This window comes from Sciurus carolinensis, chromosome 3 (assembly GCF_902686445.1).
Source record: "Sciurus carolinensis chromosome 3, mSciCar1.2, whole genome shotgun sequence".
In the NCBI taxonomy this organism is placed as follows: domain Eukaryota; kingdom Metazoa; phylum Chordata; class Mammalia; order Rodentia; family Sciuridae; genus Sciurus; species Sciurus carolinensis.
The window spans coordinates 1,264,095-1,291,288 of record NC_062215.1 but is presented as its reverse complement, the minus strand read 5'-3'; the positions used below and the strand labels follow the sequence as shown (position 1 = coordinate 1,291,288).

At 54.2% G+C, this 27,194-nt stretch overlaps 5 protein-coding genes across 10 annotated transcripts in view; 2 read left to right on the top strand and 3 right to left on the bottom strand.

Moving 5' to 3' along the window:
- The window catches only part of Nploc4 (NPL4 homolog, ubiquitin recognition factor), a 49,601-nt gene extending 46,941 nt beyond the window's left edge, over window positions 1-2,660 (bottom strand). Inside the window, exon 1 of one of the 2 annotated variants that reach the window (XM_047544299.1) lies at window positions 2,575-2,660. In XM_047544299.1, coding sequence (XP_047400255.1) covers window positions 2,575-2,589 — 15 coding nt within the window. In that variant the 5' untranslated portion in view covers window positions 2,590-2,660. The remainder of the gene's footprint in view (window positions 1-2,574) is intronic. The other variant, XM_047544298.1, reaches the window with a different exon arrangement.
- Window positions 2,661-7,211: 4,551 nt separating this feature from the next.
- Window positions 7,212-11,776, top strand: Tspan10 (tetraspanin 10). Its single transcript, XM_047546436.1, has 3 exons — window positions 7,212-7,333; window positions 8,712-9,349; window positions 10,938-11,776. The coding sequence occupies exons 1-3, from the start codon at window positions 7,298-7,300 to the stop codon at window positions 11,263-11,265; spliced, it is 1,002 nt and encodes a 333-aa protein (XP_047402392.1). The 5' UTR covers window positions 7,212-7,297; the 3' UTR covers window positions 11,266-11,776.
- An 829-nt stretch (window positions 11,777-12,605) lies between these two features.
- Pde6g (phosphodiesterase 6G) lies at window positions 12,606-18,724 on the bottom strand. Of its 3 annotated transcripts, none has more exons than XM_047546657.1 (5): window positions 18,606-18,724; window positions 16,023-17,048; window positions 14,347-14,499; window positions 13,418-13,458; window positions 12,606-13,097 (listed from the first exon to the last, which is right to left on the bottom strand). In XM_047546657.1, exons 3-5 carry the CDS (start codon window positions 14,490-14,492, stop codon window positions 13,021-13,023), a joined length of 264 nt encoding a protein of 87 aa, XP_047402613.1. In that variant the 5' UTR covers window positions 14,493-14,499; window positions 16,023-17,048; window positions 18,606-18,724; the 3' UTR covers window positions 12,606-13,020. The 3 variants fall into 3 exon arrangements, with proteins under 3 accessions (XP_047402613.1, XP_047402614.1, XP_047402615.1); XM_047546658.1 differs by having other exon boundaries at window positions 14,347-14,511; window positions 16,300-17,048; XM_047546659.1 differs by having other exon boundaries at window positions 16,300-17,048.
- On the bottom strand, window positions 17,484-21,020 carry Oxld1 (oxidoreductase like domain containing 1). Its single transcript, XM_047546656.1, has 2 exons — window positions 20,129-21,020; window positions 17,484-19,429 (listed from the first exon to the last, which is right to left on the bottom strand). The coding sequence occupies exons 1-2, from the start codon at window positions 20,186-20,188 to the stop codon at window positions 19,055-19,057; spliced, it is 435 nt and encodes a 144-aa protein (XP_047402612.1). The 5' UTR covers window positions 20,189-21,020; the 3' UTR covers window positions 17,484-19,054.
- Window positions 20,329-27,183, top strand: Ccdc137 (coiled-coil domain containing 137). 3 transcript variants are annotated; one of them, XM_047546655.1, is made up of 6 exons: window positions 20,329-20,503; window positions 20,877-20,892; window positions 23,316-23,533; window positions 24,639-24,721; window positions 24,934-25,013; window positions 25,211-27,183. In XM_047546655.1, exons 1-6 carry the CDS (start codon window positions 20,364-20,366, stop codon window positions 25,427-25,429), a joined length of 756 nt encoding a protein of 251 aa, XP_047402611.1. In that variant the 5' UTR covers window positions 20,329-20,363; the 3' UTR covers window positions 25,430-27,183. The 3 variants fall into 3 exon arrangements, with proteins under 3 accessions (XP_047402611.1, XP_047402610.1, XP_047402608.1); XM_047546654.1 differs by having other exon boundaries at window positions 20,330-20,503; window positions 20,877-21,010; window positions 23,311-23,533; window positions 24,934-25,027; window positions 25,255-27,181; XM_047546652.1 differs by having other exon boundaries at window positions 20,331-20,503; window positions 20,877-21,010; window positions 23,311-23,533; window positions 25,211-27,179.
- Window positions 27,184-27,194: the final 11 nt, after the last annotated feature.

Here is a 27,194-nt window from a genome sequence, read left to right as displayed (position 1 = left end):
GTGCTAAGATTGAACCCAGTATCTCACACACAGGAGACAAGCGCTCTACCATTGAGCTACAACCCAGTCCCAAATGACTGAATTCTTTCCAAACGATCTTACTTTGCTATAGGCACAGACATTAGTTAGACTGACATATAAGAATCACAGAAAGCCTAATTTATTTGCTTTTAACAAAAAAAAAAAGAAAAAAGAAAACAAAGAAATAAAGGTCTTTAACATCTCTGTAAACTTTAGTAGATATTCAAACATTTTCATAGCAGGCCGGAAAAGGATGGCAACACCGCAAGGCTACTGGACAAAGGCATGACTTTTTAGGACCTGATTTTTGTGTCATCAAGCCCTTCTGAGGGTATGTTATGCTGGTTACTGTGCCAGCTCCTGTTCTAGTCAGGGAGCATGAATTGGCATGCCCTGGTGTAAATGGGGCAGCTGTTGCCAAACCACCTGAGGGGTGGGAGGGGAAACATAGGAACATGACAGAAAACGCAAACCTTGCATTCTTTCCTCTTTCTTCTCAGCAATTACTCATGGGGCACTGTACTTAGAACAACCCCATGCAGATGAAAAACGTCACAAGACATTGTTCAAAAAAAGATTCCCAATGATACTCTACAAAACATCCCAGGGGATTAACTTCTACTGAACTCTGTCTACTCAAAGTAGTTGAAATGCTCTAGATTCTCCTATAATAGAATGACCATGACTCTCATTTTTTAATAGCTTTCATTTGGTTTTGCAGCATCTGAGTTTAACAAAAAAACAAACAAAACTTGTACTGAGGATTGTGCTGGCTTAGCCTCTAACTACAGAGCAAAATACATAGGAAGAAACAGACTTGGTCACAAGAACACACAGTCTCTAGTAACTTAGGTTTCCCTATTTGTAAGAAAATTTGGCTGAACTTGGGGGCACATGCCTATAGTCCCAGTTGCTCAGGAGGCTGAGGTAGAAGGAACACCTGAGCACAGGAGTTCAAGACCAGCCTTGGCAACACAGAGATTTTTGTCTCAAAGAAAAAGAGGCAGACAAGGTGATACACCCCTATAATACTAGTGACTCAGGAGACCAAGGAAGCAAGATCACAAGTTTGAGGCCAGCCTGGGCAACACAGCAAGACCCTGTCTCAAAATAATATAAAAAGCACTGGGAGGCTAGAGTTGTAGCTCAGTGGTAAAGCACTTTCCTAGCACATGTGAGGCACTGGGTTCAATCCTCAGTACCACATAAAAATAAATAAAGGCACTGTATCCAAATACAAGTTAAAAAATATATTTTTTAAAAAAGTGCTGGGGGACTGGGGTTGTGGCTCAGTGGTAGAACACTCGCCTACCATGCGTGAGGCCCTGGGTTCAATCCTCAGCACCACGTGAAAATAAAATAAAGGTATTGTGTACACCTACTACTAAACAAGTTTTTTTTTTTTTTTTTTTTAAAGCTGCTGGGGATGTAGCTCAGTGGTAGGGTACCACTGGGTTCAATTCCCAGTACCGCATTAAAAAAGAAAAAGATAAAATCAGCCCAAAAAACCTCATACAACTCATTATCCCTACAGGGATTTTCGAGAGACTTTGTCTAAATTTAAAAAAAAAAAATTTCTAAACTTCTAAAATCAGTTTCAGAAGAAAGGTCAGTTTTAATCCCTCACAATCTGAAAGATTCTATCACAGAGACCCAAGGCTGTCTGTAAGAGCACAGACTACATTCACTAGTGGAAATTGGTCTTGCCCAGAACAACTCACTGGTACAAGGTTGTTTTGACTCAGTAAAAATTTAATTACACTAAATAGAAAGTTTGAAAGCAGATCTGAGCGCTGAACTCTAACCTATTTCTAGGCAAGTCACCAATGACAGCAAAACTTTATTCTTAAAAGGAGTATTTGAGGTTTCCCTTGGGACACGAACTCATTCACCATCTACAAGCAGGGAAACACTGAGAGGGCAGGAAGCCCTAAAGCGAGCCATGAGGGAGGAAAGGAGACCCTTGGAGAAAAGCCTTATATGCAAAAGCTGGATTTTCTTGGAGACCGAGACATCCAAAAAGAAGGACCGCGGCCCTTCGGGGCACCGGCAGTTAGCTGCAGGGGCGTCCCAGGGGTGAAGACTGAATTCGGCTTTGCCGCCCCCAGAAATCCCAAATATTCCTTACGGTCGACCAAAACTCTGCCCACCGGGGCTGTAACCTACGCGACGGCAACTCCCGACCCCGGCCACATTTACGCAGGGGGACTCGGCTCCAAGGCGACCGGCGACGTCGGCCCGGCTCCCCCGACTTCCCACTGACACTTTTCACTTTCAGAGGTAGCGGGCCTGGCGAGCCCTATGTCGGGCAGAAGCGCAACCACCCTTCTTCTCGCTCCTGCCGGGCAGCCAGGCCCGGGCGCTCCCCCCGCCGCCTCGGGCCCGACTCTCCCCGAGCGGCCCGAGAGGGCAGGAGGGGCGCATCCGCGGGCCCGCGGGGTCGCGCCGGCCGGGTCTCCGGAGCGGCCTGCGCCCGCCGGCCTCCCCGGGCGGCCAGGGCAGGGCCGGCAAATCTGCTGCCTCATCCCGGCCGCTCCCGCCCGCCACACTCACGATGCTCTCGGCCATGGCGGCCGCTCCTGCCTCCGCGCTCGGGCCCCGGGCCCCCGCCGCCACCGCCGCCCCCTGCCGTCCCACGGGCCTCGCAGCCCCGGCCCCAGCCTCAGCCCCGGCCCCGGCCTCCCGCCGCCGCCGCCACCGCCGCTCCAGCTTCGCCGCCCGGTTCCGCCAGCCGCCGACGTCCGGTGCGTCGCCTAAGGCGCTCCGCGGGGCGCGCAGCCCCGAAATCGGGTTCCGGCCCGAACAATGGCCGCGCGCATGCGCAAGCAGCGCCGCCGGACTCAGGCAGCGTCACGCAGCAGGTGTCTGGGAAACGTCACTGCGGGAGGCACAGAAAAGAACCAGAAGAGACGCACACCCGAGATCTCACCCAAAAATAACCCTCATTGGGTTGTACTCGGGGAAAACAGCATTCCAGAGAATTTAAACTGCATTTTAGATAATGTAGATGCCCCAGGACCAGCGTCAGTGCGATCCACCTGCGATCCTTCTGCCGCTCCGAGGGCTTGGGTCTTGATTTAATGCTCCGTGTTGACACTCAGCTTTCCAACCGAGAGATCCGCTTTTTCAGATGCACTGGGCCCTGCGAATTTTGTAGCTGGTCTCGCGTATGATTTTTTTAAATATTGTTTAAGTTGTAGATGGACACAATGCCTTTATTTTATTCATTTTTATGTGGTGCTGAGAATCGAACCCAGTGCCTCACACATGCTAGGCAAGCGCTCTACCACTGTGCTATAGCCCCAGCCCCTCGCGTATGATTTTGAAAAATAAAAAAAGTTACGAATCTCTGAGAGCTTAAAAGATCATTTCTTTTAGCCTCATGGTTCAATTTCTGATTGTATTTATTTAAAAGATATTCTCCTTTCCTCCCCACACCCACCTCTTAATTCCTTGATTTCTCTAACCTCCACTTCAGTAGTTATCTGCTGCTTATTTACTTGTCTGTAGCGTGACTTTTACACTAGTGATAGAGCCGAAAAGAGATAGACCTCTGTCCTGGTAGGATTTACCAGCAGGAAGATCACCATGCCAATCTGTAACGTCAGGTTGTGATACTACCAAAGCAGGTAGACTGAGGAGAGTGACATGCTGTTTGAAATAAGATGGGAGTGTAGTTCAGTGGTAGAGTGTTTACTCAAGTCCCTGTGTTCAATCACAAGCACCACAAGGGAAAAAAAAAAAAAACAAAAAAGATGATGAAGAAAGACCTCTCAGGAGAACTTTGAGCAAGATCCCAGGTGAGGTATGCTTTGCAGGAACCTGGAGAAAGAGCAGTGTGGGATGAGGGGGAAGCACATGTGAAGCAGCCTGAGATGTGCTCGGGTGATCCCAGGACAAGGGGGCCAGTGAGGCAGGAGTGCAGTGGAGTTGAGGGGAAGCATATCAGGAGGAGCGGGGTCGGACATAGAAAGCCCTTGGATTCTATTCTAGGCATGTTGAGAAGTCTTTGGAGGGTTGAGAGACTTGCTTTCTGTTACATTTTTTGAGGATCTTTCTGGAGGCTAAATGGAGAATGGACAGCAGGGGAGGGGCAGAAGGCTAATGCCCAGAGGACAGATGGTGGGGCAGCCAAGGACCAGAGGTGGCTGGACCCAAAACAAGCACTGGGATTTGCCTGAGAGGCAAGTACAGGACTGCCTGGGAGGCACCAACTGAAAGACCAGCCAGAGCCCAGCTGTGTATGATGTTGGGATTCCTACTGGGAAGCAGCTTTGTGGGCTCTAGATGTGGGTGTAGTCAGGACGGAGGACACATCTCCTAAGGTACTTTGTCACAATGCTGTGTCAAGTCTTAACACAAAGAATAGATTTTTTTAGGTGCTAGGGTTGGAACCCAGGGCCTTGAACATACTAGGCAAGCTTGCTCTACCACTGAACCGTGGCCCAGCTCAACACAGAGAACGATTTTGAATGAAGTCCATTTCATTTGAACAATGGCATAATTCTCCACATTCTCACCTCAGCCACCTAGAATCTGTCTTGGCCTGTCCTTGCCTGTTCTACCTCAGGTAAGGCATTTCCCACCCTCTCCTGCCAGATGCAAATGCCTCCACCTGGTGGGATTTCCCGACTGGGTCTTTTGCTCAGACACATCCCTCTCCTTCTGTCCTGTTCTTACACTTCACAGCCTGTGATCTTTCTCCATCTCTTACATGCAGACATTTGTGATGCAGAAAGGCCAGCTCTCTCTGCCTAAGATACTCCTAGCATGGTCCTCAGTGTCTTGTGCTAACCCTGCAGGACAACATCCTGTTATACCTTGCTTGCCTTTGACTCTCCTTTGTGCTACTGAGGGATTTTAAAATTATGTTAATTGGTTAAGTTATGTTAGTAGTTGTATTCTTTTTGCTAGAGCTGCTATAAAAGAAATACCAGAAGGGCCAGGCACAGTGACGAATGCCTGTGATCCCAGCAGCTTGGGAGGCTGAGACAGGAGGATCGCAAGTTCAAAGCCAGTCTCAGCAAGGGTGAGGCTCTGAGCAACTCAGTGAAACCCTGTGTCTAAATAAAATACAAAATAGGACTGGGGTTGTGGCTCAGTGGTTGAGTGCCCCTGAGTTCATTCCCCAATACCAAGAAAAAAAAAAACAAAATACCAGAGCGTCTGGGCATGGTGACACATGCCTGCAATCCCAGCAACTTGGGAAGCTGAGGGAGGAGAATTGCAAGTTCAAGACCAGCCTCAGAAATTTAGTGACCTTGTCTCAAAAACCTAAGAGAAAAAAAAGGTAGAGGAAGTGACTCAGTTGTAGAGTGCTTGCCTAGTCAAGCACAAGGACCAGGATTCAATCCTCTCACCCCCACCCCAAAAAAAGACATGACTTTTTTGTCTAGCTTATGTCTAGCTTATGTCACAGTGTTTTTAAGTTTCAACCATGTCATAATGTGTCAAGAACTCTTATTTATTTGTTCATTTATTTATTCTGCAGTGCTGAGAATAGAACCCAGGTCCTTGTACATGCTGAACAAGTGCTCTACCCCTGAGCCACACCTGAACCCAACAGTCCCTGTTTTACATCAGTGGAATTATATAAAATATGAATGGAGCTGGACATGGCCGTGCACACCTATAATCCCAGGGACTGGAGGAAGGATGGCAAGTTCAAGGTCAGCCTCAGCAACTTAGCGAGACCCTAAGCAACTTAGCAAGACCCTGTCTCAAAATAAATAAAAGAGGTGAGGGGTGTGACTCAGTGGTTAAGCACCTAGGTTCAATCTCAAATACCAAAAGAAGAGAAAAGAAAGATATGACAGGAGGGCAGGCTACTGCTCCCTGGACTGTGGAGGAGGACTGCATGTAGGAGGTGGTTTGAAGCTGGCTGAGAACATAGAGAGCTCTTGCCGATGGTGACAGTGCAGGACGGGTACTTGAGGGGATGGCGAAGGTCAAGGCAGGTGCAGCCAATGGGGCCAGCAAACAGTCAGCTGAGCTGGATTGTAAAGTGATGGCCAAGAGCAATGGCAGTGGACCCTGGGTTCAATCCCCAGTACCTCAAAAAAGAACAATGGGCGGCTGGGGTTGTAGCTCAGTGGTGGAGTGCTTGCCGAGCGCCTGTGAGGCACTGGGTTCAATCTTCAGCACCACATAGAAATAAATAAATAAAATAAAGGTCTGTCAATATCTTTTTAAAATTTTTTAAAAAGAACGATGGTGGATCTAAAGCTCCAGGAGAGGAGGGGCCTTGAGTGGCAAAGAAAGAAGTCGAGGGTGGGGAGGGGCTCGGGCATGCAGCAGACCTGCAGCCGCCCTTTTTCTTGCCATAAAAGCACATGTGCAGAGGGCTTCCTTGACATTCCTCCCCTGAGGCTTCCAGAGGACCTGGGTCCATCACGATGACCTAGATACATTCATGTCCACCTCCCACACCCCAGACAGCCCAGGGAAGCCAGGGGTGTGCCCAGAGCTGGTGGTAGGTGGGGATCCAGCCTTGAGAGCCTCAGAGCATACTCTTGATCCACATAGTGGCTATGTGACTGGGCTTCTCCCAGGCACAAGGACCCAACAGTGACCATGACAGAGTTCTGCTCCTGAGACGCTCATAGGGTGGTATCCTAACCCTGGTACCTCAAAAACCAAGAAGGATGTGGTCTGGCAGATGGCTCTCTCATCCTTGCAGGGCATCCACTGGGGAAATAAATCAGAGTGAACAAGGTCTCAGTGCAGTCAGACAGCTGCTCCCTGGTAGGACCAGGTTGGAATGGGATCCCTGTCTAGGCACCTGGCCACAGCTTCTTAACTCACCAGCAGAACTGGACACCTGTAGGGCTGCCCTCACCTGCAGCACTTCAACTGGTTGTGCATTGGGATTATTGTACTATGAACCAATTTCTGTGCATCTGATTCCCTGGGGAACTGATGAAGCAGCCACTGAACCTGCAAAGCTGAGGCCCATACTGGACCCTGGGTGCTGGCCACAAGGCACACACTCCAACAGCTCTACTCATGAGGCCCCTGAGCAGGGCTGAGGAGATCCACAAAGCCAGGCCAAGAATTCCGAGCCAAGAAGAAGGCCTGTCTGCCTGCCTACAAGCAGGGCCGCCCTAAGCTCTAGAGTGTGACTTCTCACATGATCCCACTGTGACTCCAGCAAGCATGTGGGGCTTGCAGCTCCCAGTTCCTGGACTCTACAGCTTACAGAGTAGCCCAGGACCACAGCAGGGTCAGCCAGTGGGCCTAGCGTCTGTGCTGAGGGCTTTTCCTCTCCGCATGGAGGATGGAAGAGGGAGAGAGGCGCCCCTTGCTGTCCCAGGTAAGCCAGTGCCCTGTGGCCTCTGCAGGTGGGAAAGGTTCCCTGCTGTGAAGCCCCACCTAGGGCCCTACCAGGTTGCCCAGTCCCGGCTCCCCCCAGCCTTGTGTGCTGAGACTTGCCACTGGGCAGATGCCAGAGGACAAGCTGCCACGTTTGGGGGTGGGGGTTTCACTGTTGAGGTGCCAACCCCTCCTCACTGCTGTGGTTCTCTCGGTCTGCCAGCCTCTGGCAGGTCTTGTGGATCTGGGGTCCACTCTGGCCCAGGGCACAAGAGAAGGGGAAGATGAATATTCCGGGAAGACAAATATTCCTGGAAGCCAATGGTGGATGCCCACTGCCTCAGATAAGGCCAGTCCAGCCTGCGGGGCTCTGCCAGCCTGTCCCTTTACTCCTGCTGATTAGCAGGGACCCCAGGGGAGGGGGTGGCTGTAAATAATTCTCCTCAAGTTCAGAGTGAACAAGGTCTCAGTGCAGTCAGACAGCTGCTCCCTGGTAGGACCAGGTTGGAATGGGATCCCTGTCTAGGCGCCTGGCCACAGCTTCTTAATTCAGGCGTCAGCAGAACTGGACGCCTGTAGGGCTGCCCTCACCTGCAGGAAACCCCTCTCACACCTAGCTGCTTGGCTTAGCATCTGGCTAGAGGGCAAGTGTCTCTTGGAAGGTGCTGCCTCTTATAAATGGCTCCCCAGTGTCCTGACTACCCCCTCCTTGCTCTAGAAGCCAGGCAAACAGGGTCCTGGCCAGTCCCCTCCTGCATCTGCCACCACAGGGCCCAGCTAGCAACCACATTTGGTGAGGGTTTAGCTGATGGAGCAACCTTACAGTTCGTGGGATGAAGGATGAGTTTCAGAGGAGGAGGCAGGAGGGTGGCCACGTGGACCAGCCCCTCTCCTGGCAGGCCTGCACCTCCTAGCCTGGGTGAGGAGGCCCCTCTTCTGACTACACAAAGTCACTGCCAACCTAAACAGACCTGTTTCAAACACAGGAAAAACAGCCTTGCCTGCCATGTCCCTGGTGTACAAAGGTCAGGTCCAGGCAAGGTCAAAGTCAGCACCTGCATTGCACAGTTATGCAGTGAAGGGGAGAAGGTGCATTTAATGAGCACCACCCTGCTTAGTCTTTACCGCAGACCTTGCAGGGTATGGTCATTGCTCTGTCCAAATCATTAGGCAGGAGACCAGGACCCTTACTGTCCCTTCGCTGTCCAGCCAAGCAGGACAAGCCTAAAGGCCCCCATGCCCCTTCTCATCCCCTTTCTCCCTCCACCATCCAGCCTCCTTCCATCCCACTGATCCTCCTGGAGGCGGTGAGGCCTCACCTCTGCTGATCGTCATGAGGTCTTGCCAGCAAGCCACACTGGCTCCTCTTCCCTCTGCAGGATGCTGCCAACCAGGAGCCTCCCTTCTCTGTGAAGAGTTCACTCACCACAAGTCATCCTGGTCCACCTAGGGAGGACCAGGTGGGGGCCTGGAGTTGCTGCTGCTGTCCTTGTGGGGTCAAGCACCAAGCCTGGACGGAAGGCCTGGGGGGACGCCTGGCCCCCTTCCTCCCCTGGGGGACCAGTTGCCTCAAGTATCTGACCTTTCTCTCCAACTTCCTCTTCTCCTTGCTGGCCCTTCTGGCCCTGACTGTGGGACTCTGGGGCCTGGCTGTCAAGGGGTCTCTGGGGAGCTATTGGGAGGATGTCCTGCCCCCAGACCCCATGCTGGTGCTGGTGCTGGGGGCGCTGACAGTCAGCACGGTGAGCCTGTTTGGCTGCCTGGGAGCCCTCTGCGAGAACAGCTGCCTGCTGCGCTGCTTCTGCAGGGCTGTCATCCTCTTCCTGGTGCTCGAAGCCCTGGCCGGGGCCCTGGTGGCGGCTCTCTGGGGCCCACTGCAGGACAGCCTGGAGCACTCCCTGCGTGTGGCCATCACCCACTACCAGGACAGCCCAAACCTGCACTTCCTCCTTGACCAAGTCCAGCTGGGGCTACAGTGCTGCGGGGTGGACTCCTACCAGGACTGGCAGCAGAACCTGTGAGTCCTGGCATGGGCGAGGGAGCGGGCAGTGGCCGGGCAGGCTCACACCCACCCGTGTGTGCTCACTTGTGCCCACACACTTGTGTGCTCACACTCACATTCACCTGGCACATTCCTGGGTGTCCTCACAAAACTCGACCACACACTCACCTCCAAATACGTTCACACACACACATGTGCACACCCACCCATGAGGTGCAGGGGTGTGTGCCCCCCACTGGGACACTGGCTCACTGGGCCTTCTTGTGCCCAGTCCAGACAGGGCCTTGCAGACACAGGGTCCTCATGGAGAAGCCACACCAACAGACTTAGAAAATCACTTTTTTTCAACAGTTGACCATCTCAACATCAAATGAAAGTAACTTTGAGGTTAACTCAGGACTCACAGCTTTCCCTCCACTGTGTGTGTGTGTGTGTGTGTGTGTGTGTGTGTGTGTGTTTGTGTGGCATTATGCCAGATGTGGTGGCAAAGTCCTGTAATCCCAGTGACTCAGAGGGCGAAGCCTAGAGGAGCTCAAGTTCAAGGCCAGCTCAGCAACTTAGTGAGACTCAGTCTCAAAGTAAAAAGGGCTGGGGATCTAGTTCACTGGTAGTGCACCTCTGCGTTCAATCCCCACAAAATATAAAGACAAAAAATAACCGCCTGCCTGGGGACGCGGTGTGCTGGGGATGGAGCGGCAGAGCCTGTGTGCTCCCACCGAGCGCACCCCAGCCCTTGATGCAGTGTTCTGTGTACTGCTCCAAGGTACCTACTTTGTAGTTTCCCCAAGTGCACAGACACCCTGAGCAGTGCCTGTCCTCCCTGAGATACCCAGGACAGCTGGCCACAGAGAGGGACTCAGAGGAGACTCCAAAACTGGCCATTTGCTCTCAGGAGTTGCTAGGACTAGTTGGGTCCTTCAACGTCACCGTGCTTTGCAAAGTTCCCACAGGCTGCTGTGAGCTCTCCCTGCAGCGAGGTGCCCTCCACTGATGGCTGAGTTAGCCTGTGAGCTGGTGTGGGTCCCCCGTGGGGCTCCTCAGCAGGGGCCAGATAGATGAGGTCCAGCCCCACCAAACCAGGCCTGCGTGCAAGTCTCTGGATACCCATGGGAGGCCTGGGGCCCTTGAGGACCCCCTGCAGCAATGCTCCCCAGCTGCCTGGAGCTCCTCAGAGCCCCCTGCCCCTTGTCACTACTCAGTACTGCCACTTCCCGTGAGACATTCAGACCATCCTGGAAGCCTCTGTCCGAGCTCTGTCCACCTTCTGCTGCAACTCTGCCATCTCAGATGAACTCGCAGCATCTGTAGTAAGTCTCCTCAGCCAGTCCTCATCAAACGTTGTCTGCCCCTTCAGCCCTCTCACTAAACACTTCCCTTCTGGTCACACAGCCACTTCGCCTACCCAAAAGAGCAGGGGGCCGTCAGGCACGGGGATCCAGGAAGCCGGGTGCCCTGCGTCCGCGTGTGTGCGTGTGCACATGTAAGGGTATGCATGTGTTCATGTGTGGGCCTGCATTCTGGTGCATCTGCCTGTGCGTGTGGCCTGAGTTTGAAAATGGGCAGGAGATAACCTCCTCAGGACTGAGCTTTGTGCACCTTGCAGGTACTTTAACTGCAGCTCTCCGGGGATGCAGGCCTGCAGCCTCCCTGCCTCCTGCTGCATCAACCCCAGGGAAGATGGGGCTTCGATGAACACCCGGTGTGGTTTTGGGGCACTGCGCCTGGATGAGGATGCAGCCGGGCGTGTTGTGCACCTGGAGGGCTGTGGGCCTGTGCTCCTGCGGTGGCTCCACAGGAACGTGCCGGCCCTGGGCGGCTGTGCCATCGCCATCGTGCTGATCCAGGGGACTGAGCTCCTGCTGGCCACCTGGCTACTGAGGGCCCTAGCTGCCCACAAGGCAGTGGAGGCCACAGAGCCTGCTCCTCTGTGAGCACAGATGCCAAGCAGGGCCAAGGAGAAGCTGTGGTGCAGATGGGATCCAGGTCTCCCTCACCTGTAGGACTGGGATCAAAGACATACCCCCTCCTCCTCTGCCAGGCCACTGCTCCCTAGGCCTCTGGCCTCTGCCACACCTGTCATCCCAAGGGCCAGCTAGACTGGCCACCTGCCCGACAGCTCTGACTGCCTGAGGACCCACCTAAATCACCCTGCTCCAGGCAAAGTCTGTGGGGGTCTGTGTCTGACCATGTCTGCCTCCTGTCTGGCTGGTGGGAAGAGCATGGGGTGGGTGTTCCTGCCTCCCACTTCTGCCTCCCAACACACCCCACCTTGTCTCTGCTCAGCCCCAGACCCCATTGCCTCACTGCTGGCACTTGCCTGCCCTGAGGGCCACCTCCCTCTTTCTGGTCCTTGGTGCAAGGGTGAGGCCCGGCTCCTCCTGCCAGATGTCTGTTTGTGGGGAAGAGTAAATCACTTGTTGAGGGGCCTTATTCGTTCAATAAACTGCCAATCTCAAGTGGCTGCGTGAGGAACTCTCACACCACAGACCACCACCTGGTCAAGACGGGAAGTCCCAGTCACCCAGACTCCCCCGTCTGTCAGCCCTGCTCTGACTTCATCTCTTCTTTTTTTCAGTCCTAGGTGGACACAGTACCTTTATTTTACTTTTATGTGGTGCTGAGGATCGAACCCAGGGCCTCATGCATGCTGGGTGAGCGCTCTGTCACTGAGCCACAACCCCAGCCCCTGACTTCATCTCTTGAAAGTGGAATGACAGAGGGCACTCTGAGTCACATGCAGCCATTGCTGTGGGGTGGACCTCACGACCCCCAGCCCTCCCGAGGAGGCATGCAGTGCCACCACCCAGCCTCTGGGGCACACGTGCAGAGTGCAGTGTGGCCCATGCTGCTGTGCTGCTAGGTGGAAGCTCCAGGTCACGCTGGGTGTGTGCTAGCTGTAGTGGGCACAGTCCAAGGGTGGGCTGGGGTCTGGGTTTCCTCCCCTGTGAAGTGGAGACAGAGCGCCTGACTCGTGCTGTCTGGCACCTCCTTCTTGATGAGGCCCGCTCCGACCATCCACATGCTTCACTGACTAGTCCCTAGGAGTGAGGGAGGCAGGCTGGCTTGCGTGTCTGAGGCTGCTGGGGGCAGCTCTGTGGGGCGGTTGTCCGTGGGTCATACCCCTCCACCTGGCCAGCCCCTCCTGCCCTGCCCAGGGCCCCGAGCGTCCCTCCAGGCATTCCTGCCAGCACAGCCCGCACCCCAGGGTCCGACCCAACAAACACACCCAGACAAGCAAGGACATGCTCATTTTATTGTGACATGGGGACAAGAAGGGTGGGCCACGTTGGAAAGGCTGATGATGAAGGGCCTCATTCACTGCACGGCAGGATTCTCAACACCCACCATGGCCAACCCCTGGTCCAGCTGGAGTAGCTGAGGGGAGCAGCACAGGGGCTGGGAGTGGGGGACGCTCCTGGTCTCCCTCTGTTCCAGCCATGAGGAGGGGAAGGCTTGGGGCCGGAGCCCACCTCCCCTCTCCCTGCAGACCTGAGGGGGTGGGCCAGGGTCTCCAGGAGGTCAGCAGGGTATCTTGGGGTAGGTGGTGTGCTCCTGGCAACTACCATCCAGGGCCGAAGATCACCCGCCCTCAGAGGTCAGGGGCCAGCTGTGCTGGGGCCCCTGGCGGGATGTTGAGCAGAGCTCACAGTGGGCAAGGGGAGGGTCCAGGACCCCAGAGGGTCTGGCTAGATGATGCCGTACTGGGCCAGCTCGTGAAGCTCCAGGTGGTTGAAGGCTTCCCAGGGGCAGATGACTGTGATGTCTGCAGGAAGCACGTGGTCAGGAGGATCCATGGCCCAGGAACCCCGCCCCTGCCCTCCTGTCCCCATGCCAGCGCGGATGGCTGAGGGGGAAGGGCAGCAGGGATCTCATTCCGGCGCTTAGTATATGTGCGCCCCCATGGGAACAGCCCCACTCAGTGGGAAGTAAAGCTCGATGTTGGGGGAAGAAGCGAGAGGCAAGCCAGGGGGACAGTGGCCTAGGTAAGAAGCTGGGGGAAGCTGGGGTTGCCGGGCTGTGGGCCCCAGGCATGCCTGGGGGGACCTGGGAAAACCCTCAGGACAGCACTAGCCATGGGGATACCTGTTCCCAAGCCTTCCATTCCAGGGATGTCATCCCCAAACCTGCAAGGACAGAACAGTCAGGAAGAGTGGTCCAAGTTCAGGACCTAGCCCTCCCAAGAGACCAGGTGCAGGCTGGGAGCCCAGTGGACAGAGACAGGTCTCCTCCCCAACCTCCTGCTGTGTGCCAGGCAGGCCTGAGGGTTCCTTCCAGGAGCACAGGCTGAGCCCAGCAAAGGGGGAGTGAGCGGGTGGGCAGGTGTATGCCTTTGCAAGATTGCAAGAGCACAGCATGAGGGCTTCTGGGTGGGTAGAGAGCAGTGTGTCTGAGTGTGCTGCTCTGGTTGGAATGTGGCTTGTGCTCGAAGGTTCAGTACTGGAGGCTTGGTCCCCAGAATTTAGTATGGAGAGGTGGTGGGTCTTTAAGAGGTGTCTAGTGGGACATGATTAGGTCAATGGGAATTAGTGGGCTATAACTCCGCAGAACAGAGTGAGGCTGTCATAAAACTTGAGCCTGGTGTCCCATCTCACCATGTGATTTGTCCCTGGCAGCCCTGCCATGACACCATCCACCATGCTGTGATGTAGGCATGGGGCCCTAACCAGAGGCTAATCTGATGGAGTGGCTCCACCAGGGAGACTCAGCCTCCACACCTGAGCCAAAGAAACCTCTTTCCTGCATCAAGTGCCAACCTTCATTATAGCAGCAAAAAGTAGCACTTCTCCGTGTGCATGTGGGTGTGGCCTGTTTGTGTGTGCACAGGGAGTACAGTGGTAGGGTGCACACACATCCCCAAGTTGAGCCAGTAGCTGGGGCTCTGACTGGCTCAGACCTTCAGGAGCTGCCTTTCCCCAGTTACAAGGTGGCTGAACTCCTCCCCAGGCCCTGCCTCCCCACTTCCTGGGCAGCCCCGGGGACTGGCTTTCTGAGGCTGCCCCCGCTCTGCTTACCCTTGGACGCCCTTCTTGGGGGGCTTGCTTTTGAACTGCCTGGTTTGCCGCTGCTTAAATCTGGGTGGTCCTTTCCTGGGAGTGACGGGTCCTCCAACCACCCTGGTAGCTGGTCGGATCTCCGCCTTGGGTAGCTCCAGGTTCATGGTGAGGCTGGCAGAGACACTATGGTAACCCTTGGCTTCTGGACTTCCTCAGAGTGGCCCGGACTCCTCATATGGCTGGGGTCAGACCACCCAGGGGTTCTGGTCAGCCCTCCTGCTCTGTTGGGGTTGCAACCCACAGAACAGAGAATCCAAGACAGCACCACCGGCCATCCTCCAGTGTGCCTGAGATAGCAGCCCCACCCTGGAGAACGCCTTCCAGCTCCACTTGGGTGCACCCCCAGAACTTTCGTTTGCCACTTGGCCCCCAGAAGGTCCCTACTGCTACACATCACTCAGGCCGTCTCTCTGCAACCCTGGTGTCTCTGGTCTTGCTCATCCAGCCTCACACAACCAGTCCATGCCAAACCCATCCTCCTGGCCCCTCCATGTCCTAAATCAGGGCCCCTCACCTCCTTGTTCTGTGCAGGTGGCTGCCGGAGACCCTTGAGGCCCATACCCCTCCCCCTTTGCCCATGACTGACATTTAATCCAACCATGTCACTCTGTTGAGAGCCTTCCGGGGGCTCCTGCTAGAACTGGGATGAGACTCAAATGAGGTCCCCTTCCAGGCTTTGCAGGTCGGGCTCAGCAGCCTCTTCTTGGGCCACACTGGCCTCTGGTCTTTCCTTCCTGACAATCTACCCTCAGGGGCTCCAGTTCCCCTCTTGGGAAGGCCTTCCCTGCCCCCTGCCTCACAGTCACTGTGCTTCAGGCCCTGATTTATTTATTTATACCATGACTTGTCCATGTGATCCTGTGACTGACTGTACTCATAGTGATGTGCTTACTCTGTTTATCATCTGCCCTTGGGACATGGGTTTGGGACATGGAGAGTTAACAGTGGCTCACAAAGTGGGCGCTCTGGGAAGGGCCCTCTCAGAACCAGATGCCTTTATCCTCCTGGCTCCATTTCACGGGGGACAATGGCTCTGGCGTTGGACTCGGCTGCTGATGACACCCCTTCCCAGAGCCACTCCCTGAATGCCCATGTCCCAGTGACCTTGGTCAAGGGCACCTCAGCTTTCTCTAAGCCTATTAGCATCAGAGAGAAACTCCTAATCTCCCAGGGAACTGCATAGCCCACATAGAGCCAGAGGTGCTGAGGCTGTGCACATGACATGGACAGAGGACACTGCCCCTGACCCCAGGTGCCCCAGGGTCTACCTTATGGGCTCCTCTTTCCTGTCCTGCCATTTTGTGGGGTGGGGTGCCTGACTGCAGCCTTGGGCTGCTGCTGGCTGGAGCACCGGGGTGGAGACGACCATGGCCTTGCTGAGAGGGCATGGCAGGGTCCGCCCAATCCCAGGGGCCCCACTTCCTCTACACAAGGCCCTGTCCCTGGGGCCAGCACCAGTCTGGGAGGAACCAGGGCTCAGAAGCCTGGTAGTGCTGGCTGCTCGACCAACCTCTGTGGCACCCATCCCTCACTTTCCAGACACCCCAGACCCAGCCGGACCACCTCTCCAGCCCCAGGCCACGGGCAGCTTGGGCCTGAACAGAGCTCCAACTATGCTGTTCCCATGGTAATACCTCCTGAGTTGTCCTAGCCCGGCTTAGTCGGGGGCTGGTGCCAGTCAGCTGGCTGGTCACTTGGGGCCCCAGGCTCCCAGGCCATCACTGGTCTTAGGAACACTGGCACCACCATTCGACACTGGTAGGCTTCCTCTCTGAAGGACAGGGTGGGGATGGACTCCTGAAGACACAGAACTCAGCCTTGGGGGTGAAGGCCCATCATCTCTCCCCACCCCAGGGCAGATGGGCAGATGCCTGGCTGCCGGGAAAGGCAACTGTGTTAGTCAGTACTCACCAAGTGTTGGTCAGGTCTCAGGGAGCCGCAGGTGCCAGGGGCTGAACCTGGGTCAGCAGGGTGCTGGTCCAGCCATTTATCCTGCTGCCTTTGAACGGATTATGACTCTCCTCTCTGACACACACTAATGAGATTGGGGATCTGAGAAAGAAATCCTACCAAGGACTCCAGGGGTGGGCAGAGACACTTAGGTGCAGCCAAGGGCCTGAAGACAGGACACCCAGAAGATGGCCAGAGACCAGGAGGCCAAATGTGGTCCTAAGCAGCCCATGGGTGGGACTCTGTCTCCAAACACCACCTGCCCGTCTCTGGCTCGGGCCATCCCCATTTCAGCCCCAGCCTCTGAAGAACCTGCCTTCGGGGCACCCAATGCCTGTGTGGCCTGGTCTGATCCCTCTCCACTTCTTTGATTTCACCATTTACCCCCGCCTCTTGAGCCCAGGATCATTGCATCTGCTCCTGCTGGCGCAGTTCCTGTGCCTCTCCCCTTCCCTGGTCCTCCCTCCTGGGCCTCTGGATCTCTGGGCCCAGCACCCCTTCTCAGGCAGCCCCTCAGGCTGGACCAGGGGCCTGTTTTGGCTAAGACTTGCCTTCCTCATACATCTTGTATTTATGTGTTGAATGGTTCTTGTCTTAACTTTTGTCCTCACACTGGAGTAGAGGAGGCCGGGTGGATTTCTGTCAGTCTTGGGGGCCAGCCCAGTCCTGGGCACTTCACGGATGCTCAGCAGGTACCTGTAGACTGAAAACTGAAGACAATATCTGAGTCAGTGTGATAGTCTGTAAGTTCTCCAGGAGAGGTTTGGCCTCACACTGGGGGCAAGGCCAGTGACTTCTCTTTAGGGATGACTGAATGGTCTGCATGGTCTGATCAGCCTGTCATAGCTGCAATTCCAGAATAGGCTGGTTTTGAAAACCTGCGGGGTAGGATGTATGTATGCATACAAGCATGTATGCATACATACATGTGCACAAATGTGAAAAATAAAGGGACCTCTTCATTCATGCATATATATTTTTTCTTTTTTCTGTTTGGGCTCTATCACTGAGCTACATCTCAGTATTTTTTACCTGAGACAGGGTCTAAGTTGCCTAGGTTGACCTTGAACTTGTGATCCTCCTGCCTCAGCCTCCTGAGTAGCTGGGACTATAGGCAAGCACCACCCTGCCAGGTGTTGCAGGCATTTTTTTTTTTTTTTTTTTTTTTTAATTTTGGGGATCAAACCTAGGGCCGTGTACTGGCCAGGTAAGCACTTCACTACTGAGCTACATCTCAAGCCCTTTTTGTTTTTTGAAACAGGATCTTGCCAAGTGATTCAGGCTGGCCTTGAATTTGCCATCCTCCCACCTAAGCCTCCCAAATGGCTGGGATGACAGGAGCATGCCATGGTGTCTAGCAGACTTCTTGTGTCTCTATTGTGGAGACAACTCCCCTCTATGTTGTCCACTACCACAGGGCCACCAAACCCCATGGTGCTGCCCTGTCTCTGGGCAACATGTTTCTTTTTCTGGGCTGACTCTCACTCCATACAAGGTCTGGGTTAGACCATGCATTTGCCAAGTTTAGGGCCTAATAGTCATGCAGTCACGTATTTCTGAGTCCACACAGGACTTGGTGCTTTTGGATGGTGCACATCAGTTGTTCAAGACACCAGGCTGCCCCACCGGTGTGGCACCCACCTTGTAGCCTCATAGTCCTGTTGCCACAGATCCCTGTGTGAAGCTGGGATACAGAACAGCTATGTGCAGCTCTGTATAAGCCTAGCTTTCCCTAAATGATAAACATACACACTCAAGCCCAGTTCTGACCTGGCCACTGGCAACAAGAGCTTGGAACTGCTGGCAGGAGAGGTTGGGGTGGGGAAAAGTTCCATGGAATGGGGAGGGAAGTGGGCAGTGAGGACCCCAAGATCAAACCTTATCCTTGGCTAAGGTCCAGTGGCCAGGATTGCAGCCAAGAATCAGGCTGGTGCCTGGCAGCTGGCATTGGAGCTGATGCCCCAGGTCTTCCAACTGCCTTGGCGGCCTCAACCTAGTGAGTTTGGAAGGACTGGTTCCAAGCAGAGCTTAGGCTCCTGTGGGTGCCCACAGCCTCTACCTGGTAGGACCCAGCAGGGGACTATGAGCTGCTGGAGGAAATGGCTGCCTCCAAGGACCTGATCACAGACCCTCACAAGCCCAAATAGCCTTCCTCCTCCTGCACTGGGAGTATTAACTAGAGCTGGCCTTCAGTAGGACATGGGGGATGCTGGAACCCAGAGGGAGCCTGTCACTTGGGCACTCAAGTTGATGGGGTCTTATTTCACCTTGTGGGCTAGGGAGGTTGCTTGGCAGAGGTACGGTACCAACACCTGCTTTCTTTTTCTGTTTGGAGCAATTCCAAGATATTCACCACTGAGTTGCAACCCTGACCTTTTGTTTTTTCTTTTGAGATAGGGTCTTGCTAAATTACCCAGGCTGGTCTTGAACTTGCTATCCTCCTGCCTCAGCCTCCCAAAAGGTGTGCACCACCACACCTGGTTGCAACTGCTTTGAGAAGGCAATGTAGGCCTTGTAAAAGTACAAAAGCCTCCTGTTCAACCACCATCAGAGATTTTATTTATTCTCAGGGAAAGTCAGTGAAGAGTTCCTCCTAGGCTTGTAAGATGTATCAAACCCAGACAGGGAGTGTGAATAAAGGCAACTACTGCTGCTTTCTGAGCAGAAGCAGGACTGGCCTCTCTGTCCAGGGTGAGGGTGTCTGGGGCAGGATGGTTCAGTCTCCACTTCGCGTGCGGAGCTGGATTTCCATCCTGAGGAAGGCTTTGAGGTTCTCATCGGCCACGTGCTCCTCCAGGGCAGCCAGGGCCCGCTCCCCGCCATCCTGGTAATGCCGCAGTAGTGCTTCTGCATACTCCACCCACACGCAGTTGGGACAGCCACTCATGCAGCAGTTTGTGGGAGGCTGGAGCTCAGGTGGCAGAGGGTATGGGGGTTCTGAGGGGCTCCGACAGGGCAGGGAGGCCTTGGACTGTCTGGCATCATCTGCACGTGCTTGGGAGCTCCCCTCCATAAGGTCAGTCTCCAATTCTCTGGGGCCATCACTGGCTCCCACTCGGTCATGGTGCCTGTGAAGGATGCAGCCCGCGCCCTGTGGATGCAGATAAGCATGACTGTGCAGGAAGCTGGTAAGGCCTTGCTGTCCCAAGATACTCACCACTGGGAGGCTGGGAATACAGCCTGGGGAGCTTTCAGCCTTCCTGTCCCTTGACAGGTGGCTCCATGTCCTTATTAACTTCCCCACTTTCTGCATGACCTCAGACAAATTATTTTACCTTTCCAGATTCAGTTTTCCCACTCATAAGACCATTAGAATGGTTGGTGTGAGGACTGAGTTCAGGGTATGTGCTCCACCAGATGGGGTCGGGGGGCTGGGGACCTCCAGCGCAGAAGACTAGCTAGATGAGAGCTCCCGGACAGGAATGAGGAGGTCCCCAAGCTCCTGGCCATGCGGATACCCTCTCCTTCTTCAACCAGCGTGGTAAAGCCGTGCCCCTCCTGCTAGACCATCTCGACTAACCACATCGCCCTCATCCCCGCGGGCGGCCCCCCCCCCCGCCCTGGTGCCCCAGCCCTCGGTCGGTCCCTCCCCCGCATTCGCCGCGTGGCACTGGTCACTGCCTGGCACTCCACACTGGCAGCCTGCACTTATTTACTAGCTCCTCCTGCGAGGCGCATCCTCACTGCTTAGCCCCAGAGCCCGGAGGGTTCCAAACAGAAGGCGCTCAGCGGACGCACGGGACAGCTAACCAGAGCCCTCGGCCCTGCCTGCCTGCCCGCCGGTACTTGCCCAGCGTCGGATGGTGGTGCCCAGGGCGCGATATCCCGGGGCCACACTCCACAGCAGCATTGCCGCGGCCAGGCTGAGACGACAGCGACAGCCGCGCCAGCCAACCCCAGCCCTCCAGGGAGCCGCGCCGCTCCAATGAGCGTGGGACCGGGTGCCGGAAGCGGAAGGGGTGATCGTAGGGCGGGGCTAAAGGAAGGGCGGAAGTGGCTTCACTCGAGACGTGCCCGGAGTGGCGATGGAGGGAGCTGAGAGCCAAGCTGCGGCGTCCGCGGGGTTGTCGAGGCTTGGCGGTCCAGGGCGATCACAGGCGGGGCGGCGCGGTCAACAGCAGCCGCGCGGGTCGCAGCGCTCGGCCCCGCGGCTGGGGCAGCGCGGGTGGGTGCCGTCCTTGGGGTGGGGGCCCAGTCCGCGAGCTTTTCCGCGTGCACTGGGCGACCGGGCCTGGGTCCTGGTTGCATGGGCCCCAGCCACGCGAAAGTCAGTTGGGTGAGCGGGCGTGAGTTCCTGGCTTCGCACTTGTCAGGTCCCGGCTGTGAGGCCGGCCGTCGGCCTTCCAGGGCTCTCGGAGCGCCTTCCGTCCCGGTCGCCGCAAGAAGGCTGTCCGGGATAGCCTCAGCGCGGGTGGGAGCGCAGGCTTCCTCCCTGCCGGGTGGCTGGGCCACACCTCTTCACGGGCCGGGCCTCCCTTTCTCTGATTCTGCTTACCCTGCTCTTGGGACGGGTCTCATCCCCGGATTTTTCTTACCAGCAAAAAAAAGAAGAAGGTAAATTGCAAGCCCCAAAACCAGGACGAACAGGAAATCCCTTTCCGGCTCCGGGAGATTATGAGGAGCCAACAGGAGATGAAAAACCCCCTCAGCAACAAGAAAAGGAAGAAGGAGGGTATGTGCAGGTCCCTGCTGGGTGGCAGCAAGCTTAATGCTTGAGGTTGCCCAGTTGTCCCACGTGGGTGTGGGCGTTTCAAACAGGAAATTCACCCTAGTTCCCTAGTGTTCTAGGGGCAGGGCCTGGGCAGGAGGACTGAGCGGAAGTCAGTGTTGCTGGGACCAAAGCTGTGGCTGGTGGCAGCGTAGTTCCAGAGGAGACTTAAAAGGAGCTTGGAGCGGGTTCAGGGAGCTATGGGAAGGAGTGTTAATATTTCTTCCTAAAAGTAATGGAGATCCATCATAGGGTTTTTAAGCTGGAGTAACCGGTCAGATATTTTGCCTGCCTGCCTGCCTGCCTCCCTCCCTCCCTCCCTCCCTCCCTCCTTCCTTCCTTCCTTTCTATTGAACTCAGTGGCACTTAACCACTCAGCTACATCCCCAGCCCTTTTTGTATTTTATTTGGAGACAGGATCTCACCAAGTTGCTTAGTGCCTTGTTTCTGCTGAGACTGGCTTTGAACTGACTATCCTGCTGCCTCAGCCTCCTGAACTGCTGGGATTACAGGTGTGCTGGCCTGGTCAGATTTTATTTGAGAGCGGATCACCAGAGCACTGAAGCCATGGTGGAGAGAAGTGGGTGGATTTGGAGCATAAGGAGGAAAATTATACCCCTCTGAGGAACTTGCTTTTGTCATCCCCTGCTCCCATTGTCTGGGTAGGGGGTCCACCTGGCAGCCTTCTACCACTATGGGAAGGTTGGAGAATGATATTCATCGTGTTTGTATTTTATGTGTACACACATTTGTTTTCCAAACATGGGGCTGATTTTACAGTAGCGCTGTTTTAGAATTTGTATGTAAACTTCAGACTTTTCACCACAGGATGGTGAAATAAAGAGGTAGGAAAGGGGAACAGGTAGAGGAGGTTCTGGCCCAAGTCGAGGTTGGCAGTGCTGGGGAACCACCCCAGGGTTGCATGGTAGACAAGTGCTCTACCACTGAGCTGTACCCCAGCCCACGATGGCACATGTTGAACGGGGCTGCACTGCGCTGGCTTTTTTTTTTTTTTTTTTTTGGCGGTACTGGGGATTGAACCCAGGACCTTGCACATCCTAGTCAAGCATTTCACCATGGAGCTATGTCCCTAGTCTTTTTCTTTTTTTTTAATATTTTTTTTAGTTGTTGACTGACCTTTATTTTTATGTGGTGCTGAGAATTGAACCCAGTGCCTCCTGCATGCTAGGCAAGCACTCTACCATTGGGCCACAACCCCAGCCCCCTAGTTTTTTTTATATTTTGTTTGAAATAGGATCTCACTTAAGTCACCGAGGCAGGCTTGTGATCTTTCTACCTCAGCCTCTTGAGTATCTGGGATTACAAGTGTGCACACCACTTCTAGCTGTTAGATTATTTTAAAAATAAAAACTCAGGCTAGGTGTTGGGTATATATCTGTAATCCCAGCTACTCAGGAAGCTGAGACAGGAGGATCATGAGTTTGAAACCAGCCCAAGCAACAGTGAGATGTGTCTCAAAAAAAAAAAAAAAAAAAAAAAAAAGGAATATATTTAAGATATAGTTTAATGGTAGAACATTTTCCTTGCAGTTGTAAATCTTGGTTTGATCCCTAGCACCACACAATATGCAAACATAAATTTATAAATAAAGACTGGTATCATAAGTCAGCAGTAGTACACTTGCTGAGCATGTATAAGACCCTGTGCTGTGAAAGAAATATACATGTGCAAGTTTCTCATCTTGCACATAATATATATGCATGCTCACATACGTGGTAAAGTCACATAGCTCTGCAAGAGGTGTGAAGTAAAGTGTGGACCTCCCTCCCCTTGAAGGGAACCACTGTTCATTTTCTGTCTAACCCCTGGAAACATCTATCCACCTATGCACATACTTACATGATGCAAAACCTCTGATTTCATCCTGTACTTTATTTTGTGGCCTACACTTATTTACAAAGGATTGTATATATCTCTCTACATCCCTCCACATAGGTCTCCTGGACTTGTTTCAGAAGTTTGTAGGTGAGCAGAGGGTAGTTCATTCAACCAGACAGCTTTGAGTGGATATATAAGTTGTCTCTGACTTTTTTCATCTGTGCTGTGCTGGACCACCTGACATGTACCAGCAGGCTATGGGGTTGCATTCCTAGGGATGACCAGGTTGGGCATTTTAGGTCCTTTGGCGGTCTTCTCCTCCTGTAACCCTGGGAGGTGAAGTGAGCTTGGGCACCCTGACCCTTGGGTTCCATTCCCTCTTGGCCTCAAGACATGCTTCTTCTGGTGTCTCCCTTTGTCCTCAGCTCAGGTGGCCTTCAGGAGGACTTTAGAGAAGGAAGCAAAGGGAATGGAGCCAGACATCATTGTCCCCAAGTTCAAGCAGAGGAAGGGGGAGTCTGATGGATCTTACATCCAGCGCATGGAGCAGGAGGCTCAGTACGTGATGTTCCTCAGTAAGAACCAGGCTAGCCGTCAGCCAGAGGTGCAGGTGGCTCCCAAGAAGGAGAAGTCTGAGCGGAAGAAATCGTGAGTTGAGGGATGGCGGGGTCAGGGTCACCCGGTGGCACCAGGGAAGCAGGGCTATGGGTTCCAACAAGTGTTCTGTAGTGACAGCATTTCGTTGCCATGGTCAGGTCTACCCACCTGCTGTGATTTCAGAAGTTAAAGCCCTGGTCATAGCAATTTCTTAACATGGGGGAGGGGACTCTGGACTTCAAGAAGATCTTGTTTTGTTTTTACCTTTTTCTGGGAAAGCACGAGAGAGGTCCAACAACCAGGCTAGATCCAGGTCCAGGCCCCCCCACCTGCTGGTGAGCAGGGAAGTGACTTTGAGATGTGTAACCATAGCTTTTCTAAACGAACCAGCTCCAGCCTATTTTCCCTCTTTGCTGGTACAAGGAGGGCACCTTTGTGTTTTGTTTTTGAGATGGAGGTATCACTATATTGTCTGGCTGGTCTTAAACTTGTGAGCCCAAGTTCTTCTCCTGCCTCACCTTCTGGGTAGCTGGGACTACAGGCCAGGAGTTCACCACATCCAGCAAGTCATACCTTTTGATTCTCTAAAAGCTGCAAAGGCTATATAGATTGTTTCTGGGTTATATAGAGTTTTTCTGCTTCTGAGTTCTTGTAATACTTATAGTCACGTTAGCCAAAGGAAATCACATCACAGAAAATCTAGCCCAGATGCAGCCTAACACTTCAGTGGTTTCCAGAACTGTCCTGAAGCCTTAAGGTTCAGGGTCACAATGAGGTGCTGTGTCCTGTGTCAGCACTTTCCTGTCTTACGGACCGCTGACACCCTCAGGGTTCTCTTCAGTGCTGCTGTCCTGTCCATTGTAGAGTTTCAGCACCATCCCTACCCCATCCCAGGGTGGCAACTCAGAATGTCTGCAGACGTGGCCAAGTGTTTCCTGGGGCTGAGAACCACTGTTGAAATCCCTGAGAGGCCTGGTGGGTGTAGAGCAAGCACTGGTGGTGGCTGTGGATTGGGGGTGAGGAGGGAATGGGAATCAAGAGTGGCCACCTGGTCTCAGCTCTGCCACCAGGCACCACCCCTAAAGGGCAGAGTGACCTCTGCCTTCTCAGGCAGACAGAGGTTAGGAACCTGGACAGCATCATGCTTTCTTCCCAGTTTCCAGAAGCGGCGACTGGATAAAGTCCGGCAGAAGAAGGAGGCAAGGGCAGCAGATAGACTGGAGCAGGAGCTGCTGCAAGGTAACTCTTCCCAAGTGGCCATGTCCACTATGGTCCCCACAGGGCTGGGCCTGGACTTGTGCTCTCCTGCCAGGTTCACAGCCAGAGAGCAGGCTAGTGAATGAGCCTGTGTTCTGTGTCCTGGCCTGTGGGGGAGAGCAGGCAAGAGGGCAGGGACAAAGGGCTGTGGTGGTTGTATGGGCAGCAGACTTCTGTCTACTCTGCCCCTCCAGATACAGTAAAGTTTGGAGAAGTCGTCTTGCAGCCCCCAGAGCTGACCGCCAAGCCCAGGAGGAGTGAAACCAGGGACCAGGTATGGGGTACCAGGTACGTGGGGGAGGTGGAGTTGCTGGGTTTGCATGAGGTCACAGGGAATGAGAGCCCAGACCCATGGGTGCTGGCTCCATGGGGCCTCGTTCAGGACTTCCACACTGGATTTGGAGCTCTTGGACCAGGTGTGACCTTGGCCATCTCCTGAGCCTGTACCTCAGCCTTCCCTCTTTTCCTCAGCCTGGCCAGAAGTCACTGATGCTAAGGAAGCTTTTGACCCCCAGCAGTGTGTGCCAGCCCCTGACCACCTCACTGGCCCGGCAGCGAATCATGCAGGAGGAGCGGGAGCGGGCTGTGCAGGCCTACAGAGCTCTGAAGCAGCAGCAGCAGCAGCGGCAGGGGATACTGCCTACACAGCGGCCTGGCCGCACCCAGAGGACACTTGAGGCACAGCCATGATGGAGAGATCCAAAGCCTCTGTGAACCCCTAAAAACTGGCCTGGGGGTGCTGAATCTGAACAGAGGCGGGCTACACGAGTCCATTTCCCTGGACAGAGGCCTGCAGGCCAGCTTGCCATGCAGGAGAGTTCCCAGGTCTTTTCTCTTGTTCTTCCCCCTAAGGACTGTCCTTCCAGGATTGACCACCAGTGTGCTGATCACAGGATTGCCCCCTAGATTGGGGTTGATACCTATTGAGACACAGCCAGTGGGGCCAGTGTCTCATTGTTCCCCTGAGCCTAGCTTCATTCTAAAATAGAAAAGTCCAGACTGAGACAATCCAGGGCCACTTTAGGGTGGGCCCGGTCCCATAATCCTGACTCTAAACACCAGTTATTTATTGAAACTGCTGATTCAGGTCAGCTCAGAGTCTAAGAGGCTCTGGTGGATTCATCAGCACGATACAAGGCAGGGGCCAGGCTGAGTTAGTTAGCAGGCCAGACCCGGGGCAGGGCTGACGGGCAGCACCTAGACCACTTACAGGGTCTGTAGGTGCCAGGACCCCTGCCCACTTAGTGCTCCCCACAGAGGCAGGGGAGCCCCAGCTCAGGTGTGGTTTGGAGACAGATGACTTCCCATGTGCCAGGAGAGTAGAAGCAGGTTTGACCCACAGGATAGGTCTTTGGGAAATGGGCTGACCTCTAGAGAGGGCTCTGACTCGGATGAGAGCTCCCACGTAAGCAGGATCTTGCCAGGTTTGAATCTCCTGTTGGCACCAAAGGAGGGAGCACCTGACTGGCAGTTCCAGGTGGGTGTGTGTCAAGGGAGGCTTAAAACTCAAGTCAGGGCTGAAGGTGCAGTTCAGTGACAGAACACTTGCCTAGCATCTGTGAGGCCCTGGGTTCCACCCCCAGCACCTCCTTGCACCCTGCTGGGAAGTGAACAGGCCTTCACAGCTGCACACCTCCCTGTCTGCCCCTGGTGAAGTGGTCCAGCGAGCTCAGCAAACGCCCTGTTGGCCCAGAAGCACTTCAGAAGTGGTGTGGTTGTGTGTTGCCCTCCCCAGGCTTGCATTCTCTAGAATAATGTTTATTAAAGTTTTCTTTTCTTTGAAATTGGGTTGGGGTTGCTGCCTTCTTGAGTGGTTTTGCCACTTTTTTTTTCCTTAAAATGTTTTTTAGTTGTCGATGGACCTTTATTTGTTTTATTCATATGTAGTGCTGAGAATCAAACCCAGTGCCTTACACATGTGAGGCAAGTGCTCCACCACTGAGCCCCACCCCAGCCTGTTTTGCCACCTTGTCGACTCACTGGTGGCCCCAGATTGCATCATGGTGACTCGGGGTAGGTGGCTATACTTGGAGATATACCTGGCAGTGCTGATAGCCTCAGGCAGTCCAGAGAAGCACAAGTCAAACTGTTTGCCACCTGATTTCCTAGTTTGCATTGGGACACTAGAGCCAGGCACAGCTGGTTGCAGGCTTAGACTCTGAATCTGTCGGGAGCAGCGTGGCCTTCCACCTAATGTACATGATGGGCCCTTTCAGCCACTGTCTTGGATTAAGGAACTGTTTATCTCTGCTTTCCTTAAGCCTTCCTCTTACAGAGACTTTAGCAGAATCCTGCTCCCTGTACCTGGGCCAGGCTGGGTCAGGCTGTCTGGCAGGTTTTTCTGCTCTTGCCTTCTGGACAGCAGCTGGCACTCTGCCTGTACCAGGGTTAGGGCTCTGTCTTTGCCCGAGTACTCCTGCTGGTAGCCAGGTGGTGGCACTGCCACTTTTTGATG